The sequence below is a fragment of the Halichoerus grypus genome, chromosome 9 (genome assembly GCF_964656455.1).
Source record: "Halichoerus grypus chromosome 9, mHalGry1.hap1.1, whole genome shotgun sequence".
Classification (NCBI taxonomy): Eukaryota; Metazoa; Chordata; class Mammalia; order Carnivora; family Phocidae; genus Halichoerus; species Halichoerus grypus.
The window spans coordinates 94,158,913-94,170,382 of NC_135720.1; the positions used below are offsets into that span (position 1 = coordinate 94,158,913).

The 11,470-nt window shown below is 38.5% G+C and overlaps 1 protein-coding gene and 1 pseudogene across 2 annotated transcripts in view; both read left to right on the forward strand.

Moving 5' to 3' along the window:
* COL21A1 (collagen type XXI alpha 1 chain) overlaps positions 1–9,775 on the forward strand; it is a 181,570-nt gene extending 171,795 nt beyond the window's left edge. For both annotated transcript variants that reach the window (XM_078055217.1, XM_078055216.1), the window contains 7 exons: positions 376–420; positions 4,109–4,141; positions 4,709–4,855; positions 4,945–4,999; positions 5,719–5,919; positions 6,717–6,794; positions 8,505–9,775. In XM_078055217.1, coding sequence (XP_077911343.1) covers positions 376–420; positions 4,109–4,141; positions 4,709–4,855; positions 4,945–4,999; positions 5,719–5,919; positions 6,717–6,794; positions 8,505–8,692 — 747 coding nt within the window. In that variant the 3' untranslated portion in view covers positions 8,693–9,775. The remainder of the gene's footprint in view (positions 1–375; positions 421–4,108; positions 4,142–4,708; positions 4,856–4,944; positions 5,000–5,718; positions 5,920–6,716; positions 6,795–8,504) is intronic.
* On the forward strand, positions 3,191–3,911 carry LOC118553569 (large ribosomal subunit protein uL30m pseudogene; annotated as a pseudogene).
* Positions 9,776–11,470: the final 1,695 nt, after the last annotated feature.

Below are 11,470 nucleotides of genomic sequence, written 5' to 3' on the forward strand. Positions count from 1 at the left end.
ATGGCAAGATTCCATTTTTCAAAATGTATGAGTAATATTCCACTTTGTAGTGTATTTTTAATTTTTAAAAATTCCTTTAAAGATGTCTTCTTGTCTTGGCATGTGTATAGTCAGCACTGAACATAGTTATGTCATTGAAATTAACAAAATGTCCACAGCCATTGGATTTTTAAATTATTTTCATGTTGTTAATATTAGGGTTGATTTTTTTTTCTTCCTCTGAGAGACTTCTTCCTCTCTTACATCATTTTATATATTTGCATCACTGCTTTGGTGACATTTCTTCTTAACCCAGGTTAATACATAGTTTGTGTCTTAGATGTGATTGCATTATATGTGTGCAAGCTAATCCATAATTTTTATTAAATTTTAAAGGGCCAAAAGGGAGAAAATGGAAGACAAGGGATCCCAGGGCAACAGGTATTTTTGTTTTCTCTGATGGTCAATGAAATAATGAATCACATAACTGGATGGTGTTGGGAGCTGGTTACTTGCAAATGGGAATGAGTGGGAAGAACGGCAGATGTAGTACACACTCTAAGCATGCGAGGAAGAAAATGTCAGGTGGTGGTGCTGATAATGGTTGGCTTTAATCGTTTGCCTTATATTTTCATTTTTCTGTATTGATTGGTGACTGTTATACTTGCTTTTCCATGCTTTTTTCTGGTCAAGTGAATGGCTAACTGTCTTGGAATAGTTATTGGCCAAAGGCAGCCATCCAATGGCAGTATCTCCATATCTACTGTACAGTCTTGATTTATTTCTTGACATGTGAGTAGTTGAAGCCTGTTAGGAGGGGAGGAATGTACTTGTTTCCCTCTTACGTGTTCAGAGATAGAATTTACTATGCTGGAGATTAATTAGATACTATCTTGAGGAACTGTGTTATGGAATAGATTCATAGTAAAATTGTTTTGCTTCTTCCCTGTCTAGACTCTCCTCGTTAAGTAGTGTTTGTAGTGAGATTGCCATATGGCCTGCAAGTTCAGTCAGAGCTAAATTGGGCCAAAAGAGGCCTACAAATGATTTGTACTTGATGTAGCTTGCGTGCTGCTGCATTGCTGAGAGTTGAGCTCAGATCCAACTTGGTCCACACTTGGAAGGGCAAAGCGTACACATGAGTCCCCTGGTGGGGTAGACCTCTTTCGAATGTGACATTCAAGAGATTCAGTAATTACACTGGTTCTGGAGAGAGGGGGATAAAACTGTGAGTGGTGTCTTTGAGGACAGAGGTCTCTGTGTCCCTCAGCTGGAGAAGTGAGAGACCATGGGGGCGAGGTCTGAAAGCATGTGGTCACAAGGTTATCTATAATAGAGGATGGAAGGTTAGTGCTGGTATTAAGGAGACTTGAGAATTTAGAAGCTAACACCAAGAGCAAAAGTAACTAAGAGGAGAAATGGCCCGAGTTTGCCTGCATACAACTATGTTCAATAAAATGTGTCTTTTGATTTTGATGCTCCTCCACTTGACTGCGATCCCTTGATGATACAATCAGCTCTGTCCCCCTTCTCCTCACAGACAACACAGACTTGCCCCCTTGGTTTCCCTGAGTTAATCACACAATATGTTTAAACAGCTGTTCTCATAGGAGGACCTTCACCTCTTCATCCATTCAACCTCTGCAACTCAAGCCTTTCCCCCCAAATTCTTACGGTAACTGTCTGAAAAGAAGGTTATTTCCTGTGGAGTCTGAGCTCCCAACTTCGCTAGGTCACTGGCTTCCGGATGACACTCTCCACAGTTCCCTTAACGTGTTTTCTTTTTCCCCTCACTTCTCAAGGGAAAGAGCGGTCTCCTCCCTGGGCAGGGTTTGAGTTTCCTAGAAAACTTCTGCCCTAGATTTGTTGGACGCTGCATTTCTCACCACCAGGAACTCTGAGCCCTCAGGGAGTACCTGGGGGTCAGAGCAACTCTTGCTTTTCAGCAGCCAAATAGTTGTCCCAAGCTCTTTAAATAAACAGTACTAGTTACCTGTCATTTTACCAAGTGCTGCAAGTGTGTGATTTCTTGGCTTTCGTGTTGTGTTTCGCTCATGAGATCATCCTGGTGGATTCTCAGATGACAGCTGTTTTCAGCTTCAGCTCTAATTCAGTTCTAGTTGCGTGAACTGAACTCTCTTCTTACCCAAGCTACCAGTTGTAGGGTTATGTCTGGTAGGGAACACCCCTGTGTTTCTTCAGAAACCTCGATATTTAAAGAATAGTCTTACAGTGTTTTACTTGCTATATTTACATGAAAACTTGGTGTTTTTATGCTCTCATTTTGATTTGAGAATCTGCCTTTCTCTGTGCCATACATGGATTTTTCCCTAATTTGTCTTCCCTTTTGTCTAATCTGGGTATCTTTGTTCACGGAACCTAGAGATGAAGCCAAATAAATATTCAAACGCAAAATTCATAGTGTGAAATGTTATATGCTAAATTTTGTATTGAATTGTGGAACACCCTTTCTAATTGTAAAGTTGAATCATGAAATCCTGCCTGTGTACGTGCAAGCTCTACCCTTGTTCCTGAACTGGTATGGGGTGAGTTTAGAGCCTGAGTGTACAAGGAATTTCAAAAATGGGAAATTCTAATGCCTTTCTTGAAAGTTCTTATCACCTGTAATGTGTCATTGTAATGAATACATGAGAGATAAGTGGGAAATAATTTAATAGAGCCATCCAGATGCATTCAATGATTGTAACGGTGAGTGAGTTTCCTGTGTGGGCTCCCCAGTGTGTGTATCACTTGGGAAGAATACCATTTATACCTCACACTGCTTTTCTAATCTCTGAATTACCAGCTGTGAATGGTTTAGGTATAGGACAGATGGGTATTTTCTTCCCTATTAATCACTTTGAATGGCATATTTGCTTTAACTCATCTTTTACAAATAGTACTCAGTTGAAATTTAATTTTAAGACCATAAACTTGGGAAAATAGAACATTTAATCACCAAATAAAAGACTAAATATATCTTACCTGATTTGAGTTTAATTTCCATTAAAATAGTAATGTATTTAAAAATCAGAATAGAATGTAAATAGAATTCAGCTAGAATCCCATTCTAACCTACATATTTGACCTGCATATATAAAAATATTCATATCTAAGAATGAAATAGTTACATAAATTCACATTTTCCTATTACCCAGTTAGCATATTGCCTAGTCATTAGTCTCCTTTAAAAAGACAAAAAAGGTGATGGCCCTTGAATGGGCGGGACATGGCCGGAACTAAAGTGCGCAGTGTCGCAGTTGGTGCTCGCTGTGACGGCTGGGGTTGAATGTAGCGCTTGGTGATCTTTCCTCTTTTCTTCTTTCATTCGCCTCAGAAGAGAACAGTCACCACACTCATGGCTGGGATTTTGCGCTCAATAGTTCAGAGGCCCCCAGGCAGACTCCAAACTGTGACAAAAGGTGTGGAGTCTCTTATTTGCACGGATTGGATTCATCACAAATTTACCAAGTCAAGAATTCCAGATAAAGTATTTCAGCCTTCACCTGCAGATCATGAAAAATATGGTGGGGATCCCCAGCACCCTCATAAACTGCATATTGTTACCAGAATAAAAAGTACAAAAAGACGTCCATATTGGGAAAAAGATATAATAAAGATGCTTGGATTAGAAAAAGCACATACTCCTCAAGTTCACAAGAATATCCCTTCAGTGAACGCAAAACTGAAAGTGGTTAAACATTTGATAAGGATCAAGCCCCTGAAGTTGCCCCAAGGACTTCCAGCAGAGGAGGACATGTCTAACAGGTGCCTCAAGAGCACTCGGGAATTAGTGGTGCGGTGGCATCTAAACCCCATAGACCAGGAAGCAGTTAAGTCCTAAGGCCAGAGCGGTTTCATATTAAAAAATGTAAATCATTTTTATTTAGGTAGTGAGAAAGTGTTCTCATTAAAACATATTTTAAATACTAGTCCTTTTCACTGGCTAAAAAAAAAACAAACAAAAAACCAAAAAAGGTATCATGTGTAATTCTTTCACTGATTCTATCAGTACTTTTCAAATTAAAGACTAAAGTTTGATTAAACCTGTGGCAAAAAGTGCATGCCACATTTCTAGTACTGTACCTTGCACAGTTATTATAGTTTTTTTTCCTATTAATTTTCAAAGGGAATTCAAGGCCATCATGGTGCAAAAGGAGAGGTATGTTTCTTCATGTCTTAGGCTCTCTTTTCAGTCCTTATTGCTTCAATTTTCAATGCTGTATAAATCTAGCTATTGACATCACAAACAAAATGCTTTTCATGTTCTTCAGTTCTTAAATAGTGATTTTCATAATATGTGGATTCATTGAATTAATTATGAAATGTTACATATTTGTGAACATTAATGGTTCTAGATTAGGAGCTAAGTTTTTTCCTGCATATATTCAACAAAGAACATGGTGTTTCTGTATTTGTCTCTCTAGAATTTAAACTCTTTGGGAACAGGACTGTGTCATGTTTGCTGTTTCTCTGGCACTAAACGTATTGCCTACACAATACGCTCAATGAAGAGAGGATATTTGTGGAGTTGGGGGGATGGGTGGATGGATAAATATATGAAGTTTCTCTTCTGATTAATAACAGCATTTCACAGCTGTTCCCTATATAATGTACATCATATATACCTATATATATAGTCATATGCATATCCTTAAGGAAGTCTGTGATGCAATTATACCTTCTGAAATATTTAAATAGAGCTTTTCAAGATTTCTTCTGATTTCAGAGAGGTGAAAAGGGAGAGCCTGGTGTCAGAGGTGCCACCGGACCAAAAGGAGAGTCTGGGGTGGATGGCCTGATGGGGCCTGTGGGTCCCCAGGGGCAGCGTGGGGTAGCAGGTCCTCAGGGACCTCCAGGATTGGATGGGAAACCCGTACGTATTCTGCTTCTTCCATAGTTCTTGTGTTCTCATTGCTTTTTACTTGGTATGTACATGTTATAATGCCAAATAATTTGATGCAGGGGAGAGAATTTTCAGAACAGTTTATTCGACAAGTTTGCACTGATGTATTAAGAGGTAAGTCTCAAACAGATTTTATTTCTTTTTCTTTTAAAGATTTTTATTTATTTGACAGAGAGAGAGACAACGTGAGAGAGGGAACACAAGCAGGGGGAGTGGGAGAGGGAGAGGAAGTAGGCTTCCTGCTGAGCAGGGAGCCTGATGTGAGGCTCGATCCCAGGACCCTGGGATCATGACCTGAGCCGAAGGCAGATGCTTAACGACTGAGCCACCCAGGTGCCCCTCAAACAGATTTTAATAACTTTAAAGTTACTAAAGTAATACAGATTCTTGGTAGAAATTATAAAAGATAAAAGTAAGATAAGAAAATAAAGGACATTTATAAACCCCTGTTTTTTTCTAGATGAGTATGTTTATGAAGATGAAAATTATATGTTCTCTTTTGTAATCTTTTTAATAAAGAAATTTATCATGATTTCACCGTGAATTAAATTTTCTTTTCTGACATAATTCTGAAAATTTAATTCATAAATATGGATGTCTACAATTTGCCAGTTTCTTTTTTGAGGTTTGTTTTCACTTTTCCCTCCCATTTTAAGCAATTGCTACAATAAAATGATGACACAGACCAATGAGTATTTCCAGAGTTAAATTCCTAGAAGTGAAATTATTGGTCAACAGATTGGCATCTGTAAATTGTAAAAAAAATGAGTAGAGATGTTATTAATGCGCATTTGCCATTTAAACATAAGGGGTGGGACTTCTTTGTTTTTAAGCTCAGCTACCAGTCTTACTTCAGAGTGGAAGAATTCAAAGTTGTGATCATTGCCAGTCCCAGCACGGTTCCCCTGGTATTCCTGGGCCACCCGGTCCCATAGGCCCGGAAGGTCCTCGAGGATTTCCTGGTTTGCCAGGAAGAGATGGTGTTCCTGGGTTAGTGGGTGCTCCTGGACATCCAGGTGCCAGAGGATTAAAAGGTACTTAACTTTATGTGCATAAGCAAACAAACAATAAAAAAGGGTATGGTTTGTATTCACCCTCTAAACTGATTTAATAGGCAAGGGTTCATCTTTGTTTTTATGATGACAGAAAGCTCTTGTATACCTCAGTCTCTAAATAATTTGTCAACTAGTTAAGCAAATTTTCTATTTTCTTAAAGCAATATTCTGAAGTAGAGAAAGGTTAAAGTTTAAAGCTTGTGAAGTGACAAATTAGAAAATGTTGACAATGCACTTAGAGATTTTGCCTGAGTCTTTAATAAGAAGGTCTTTAAATAGAAAGACACAGACACTATTTCCTTTATTTTGACCTCAGTAACTTTTGTTACCTTATTGAAAAGGTTTTTTTCTCTTACAGGAAAAATTATGTTTTGCAACCAAACTTCCTAATGGTCCACAACTTACTTCTCTGTCTTTGAATGTTTATATGAAATGTCATTTGATAATACTTCCCTTTTCAGTTACTATTATATGAGCAATTTAGATGTTCAATCACAGTAATAAATAAACAACTATGATTAAGAGAAAGGGCTAATAATCCCAAGCCATTTTCCTTTTTAATATGTAATCCTTGTTACATCTTTCTAGATCACTGATAATTTTAGAAATTTTTGCTTCAAAAATTCCATTTCCCATGAGAAATAATAAATGGCAAGCTATTTTTAAAAGATTTATTTTTCTTTCAATGTGTGTATGAACAGCTTTGAAAGAAACAATCCTGGAGGAAGTGATTTTATAGGAAAAGTAAGCTTACTCCTGTCTTTGACACTCTGCAGGTCTACCAGGAAGAAATGGGGCAAAAGGGAACCAAGGGTTTGGGTACCCGGGAAGACAAGGTCCTCCTGGTCCCCCAGGTAAGACTTGTTATATGCTCATAAGTGTTGCTGCACATTGGCTTTAAGAAAATCATCACCAACCTATGTCAAAAAATTTTAAATCAAGACATTTGTTTCCTTTTTTTTTTTTTTTTTTTTTTAAGATTTTATTTATTTATTTGAGACAGAGAGAATGAGAGAGAGAGAGCACATGAGAGGGGAGGGTCAGAGGGAGAAGCAGGCTCCCTGCTGAGCAGGGAGCCCGATGTGGGACTCGATCCAGGGACTCCAGGATCATGACCTGAGCCGAAGGCAGTCGCTTAACCAACTGAGCCACCCAGGCGCCCCTGTTTCCTTTTTTTGAATGATTCACATTCAACACATTGAGCTCTAACTCCTAGACTTTTCTTCCTCTATCATATTCATGAATCACTCAGGATTTTCTCTTGTTTATCATTTGGATACCTTAGAAAACTCCTCTGTAGATTAGTTCTTGAATGGTTTTAGTCACCCATGTTTATCTAGTGTGTATCACTGTTCAATCTTTGATTCTCAAGAAAGCAGAATAACTGAATGGAGGACTCTTAAGTCACCCTCTGCTAGCTGTGTTATTTAACTTTGTTATGCCTCCGTTTCCTCATTTGTGAAATGGTGATGAGATGTTATGTGCCTCATGACATTATTGGAAAATGATATGAGTTAATACATGTAGGGCATTTGGAACAGTGCATAACAATCATGTTTTCAATAAATGTACTATTTAAAGATTTTATTTATTTGAGAGAGGGAGAGAGAGAGAGAGCACATGTGAGCGTGCACGAGCAGACTCCCTGCTGAGCAGGGAGCCTGATGCTGGGCTTGATTGCAGGAGCCTGAGATCATGACCTGAGCCAAAGTCAGATGCTCAGCTGACGAAGCCACCCAGGTGCCCCTTATTATTATTGTAGATGTTATTACCTCAAGAAGCTTTTGAGTGGGTCAAAGGATTCAACAGTCTTTATGTAAAATACTTGGAACAGTATCTACGGTTGTAGTTAAGTGCTAAATAAATGTTTCTTAGTAAGAGCAGCAGGAATAATTAGTAATAGAAAGTGCCTCAGACTACTCTGCCCCATTTCAAAAGCTGAATATTTTGTTCTTTTGAGTCATCAACTTTTTAAAAGGCCAAATCCTATGTTAACTCTCCTTCCTTTGAGCATGCTAATTGAACTAATTAGGCAATGATTCACAAATGAGTGCTATAACACCTTTGTGTGTATATTGATCACAATTATTGCATGGTAATGACAGTGTATTTAAATGTGGAAACTTAAAAATGTGTCTAATGAAAATAGTCATTTAACTGCAAATGTGGCACAAAAGTGACTTCAGTAAAGTTTTAGATTACTGATCTATTCACTTGCTAATTTATAATGATATTGACAGAAGATATGCTGGAAGGAAGAAATGTTTGGGCAACCCACCAATTAAAATATTAGAATGTTAGCTCTGTGTCCTAATCAGCAGCATGATTGCTATATTAATATAGCTTAGCCCAGTTTTATAAAAATTGCTGATGATTTTTGAATAGTTCTTTTCCACATGGGAGGTATATAGGATTAGCAAAAGAGTCCCTCCTCTTTTCACATCTGTGCAAATACATAAAACTTAAAAAAATTTTTTTTTCAGTTTAAGTTTCTTACAGAATCAGCTCTATCATCATCAACAACCAAACTCCTCTGTTCATATATTGCTCATGTCCCATCTTAGGTCCGGAGGGCCCTCCTGGAATAAGCAAAGAAGGTCCTCCAGGAGACCCAGGTCTCCCAGGCAAAGATGGAGATCATGGAAAACCTGGAATCCAAGGGCAACCAGGACCCCCTGGCATCTGCGATCCATCGCTATGTTTTAGTGTAATTGTCGGAAGAGATCCATTTAGAAAAGGACCAAACTATTAGTGTCTGATGCCTCACTCAGCAACCTAGGCATGGTGCTTTTCTCTTATGGTCTTTTGCATCTCAGGAAGATAACAACAGTAATCCCTTGAAAAGAAACTAAAGTACCTCGGTGTTTTTATTATTATTTTTTTCTTAAGGAAAAATATATAAAAGGTCACATATACTGATTCTAGAGACTCTGCAGTAATTCAAGAGCCTTTAGATTAGTAGCATTAACTAAATCTCAAGGGTTTCTTGTAAGTCCATTTATTTTAATCAAAGTTGAACATTAAAAAAACCCACCATTGCCTGTTACCAGTCAATTTCAGTCACTGTGAAATATTTCACATTCAGCCTCCATGCAGCAGAGTATTTGAGTTCAATTTCATGTCTGTGTGAATTTCATTTTTCATATCTCATAGCACATGCTTGTCACATTAGCCAAAACACATGTCTGGTGTCGTTGGAAAGAACATCAGGGCTGACACTCGGCTAGGACCGACTGTGTTGCCCCACCAGCCACTTACTCCAGTGTCTGTCCTAACTGGGGAGGGACAGTGGACTGGTGGGTGTTCAGGGTTTTGAATGATCACCTCTGAATGAGATGAAAGTGTTTCTTAAGTACATGTGCAAACCCTCAAATTATGCTGAGAGACAGTATTGATTACATGGGGAATGGTCAAAATTGTGTCATGTTAAAAATATGTTAGAAAAGAGTTTCATTGTCCCTGGTCAGTATGTTCCAAGGAAATGCAGGTTCAGGAATGCTAAAAAGACTTCATTCTTCACATTTGCTTAGTAATTGGAATGTTTGTTGTATGCCTTCATCTTCCATTTCACTTACTATATGTGTATGTTCCTACATGTTAACTTTGATTTGTAGCAAAGCTAATGGGAATAAATGCTCTAGTCAAAAGGAAAGATAACTCCACAGCTCCTAGTATGTGTTGATATTTTTAGCAGACTTTAAAATATTATGAACAGTCTTTGTGTACTGTACTTACTGCTTTTGTAAGGAACGTGTTTGAGATATTTCATCCTAATCATGCTCTAAATTTTGTTACATGCTTGTTACTCAAAGTACAATAAAGTTTCGTACAGGCCTGTTTGCCGTGGTTTCTTTTTTATACGTAATTTGAACTGATGGAGGAGTATAGTATCCATATCCCATAGTCACTTATTCAGTGGAGATACTTTATTAAATTATTTACCCTATTCTCTACAAACTTGTTCATCTGAAATAACTTAGAAATTCAGTTGGTGTGCTACTCACATGAAGACATGGTGCAGCATGTCCTTCCTGGCCCAGGAGTGGCTGTGGATCTGTGTTTAGTGTAACTGACATGTCATTCTACCGCTCTGATGAGGACCTCATAACATTCAGTAGCAGACTTGGCACAAGGCTTGTTTTTTGTTGTTTTTGCTTTTTTTATTGAAGTATGGTTGACACACAGTGTTACATGAGTTTCAGGTGCACAACATAGTGATTCAACAGGTCTGTTCGGTGTGCTGCGCTCCCCGTCTGTCACCACACAACGCTACAACATAGTGTAGCCACCGTCCGTCCCCATACGCTGCTGTAATGGTATCATCGACTGAACGGCCTCTGCTGTACCTTTCATCGTTCCGTAACTGGGAGCCTGTGTCTCCTACTCCCTTTCACCCGTTTTCCCCATCCTCCCATTCATCTCCCCTCTGGCAACTATCAGCTTGTTCTCTGTATGTATAGGTATGTTTCTGCTTTCTGTTTGTTTGTTCATTTTGTTTTTTAGATGCCACACGCAAGTGAAATCATACAGTATTTGTCGTTCTCTGACTTATTTCGCTTAGCATAATATGCTCCAGGCCCATCCATGTTGTTGCAAATGACAAGATTTCATTCTTTTTTATGGCTGAGTAATATTCCATTGCATATATGTACACCACGTCTTCTTGATCCATTCATCTATCAGCAGATGCTTGGGTTGCTTCCATAATTTGGTGGTTGTAAATAATGCTGCAATAAACGTAGGGGTGCATATGTCTTTTTGAATTAGTGTTTTTGTTTTCTTTGGGTGAATATCCAATGGTGAAATTATTGGATCATACAGTATTTCTATTTTTAATTTTTTGAGGAATCTCCATACTATTTTGTACAATGGTTACACCAATATACATTCCCACCAACAGTATACAAGGGTACCTTTTCTCCACATTTTTGCCAACACATTTTTTGTTGTTGTTGTTGTTTTGGTTTTGTTTTGTTTTGGTTTTTGTCTTTTTTGTTCCAGCCATAGCATAAGGCTTATTTTGATGTTCTATCACCCTGGGTATCTGCTTATGCCTAAGCCCCAGCTAATTATGGCAATACCTGTTAAGACAGTGGTAAAGGAGCAGAACAGGGTAGTTAGGACCTATTCATTCATTCAAGCACCATTGACCATGTGGCCTTTGAGTGGCAGGAACGGTGCCATGGATACAATGGTAATATAGTTGCACTGTCTGGCCTGAGGTAGTTCCTGCGTAATGAGGTGCAGGGAAGTAAACAGGTGATTCCAATACATTCATTCTAAGAAAGGAGAAAACGCTATGGACTAAACTGTGTCTCTCCCAAATTCATATATGGAAACCCTAACTCCCCTGTGACCGTATTTGGAAACAGGGCTTATGGGTGGTCATGCAGGTTAAATGAGGTCATAAGGATAGGGTACTAATCCTATAGGACTGATGCCCTTATAAGAAGAGGAAGAGGGAAATCTTTCTACATGCATGCAGGAAGTGTCCTGTGAGCACACAGTGATAAGGTGACTGTCAACAAGC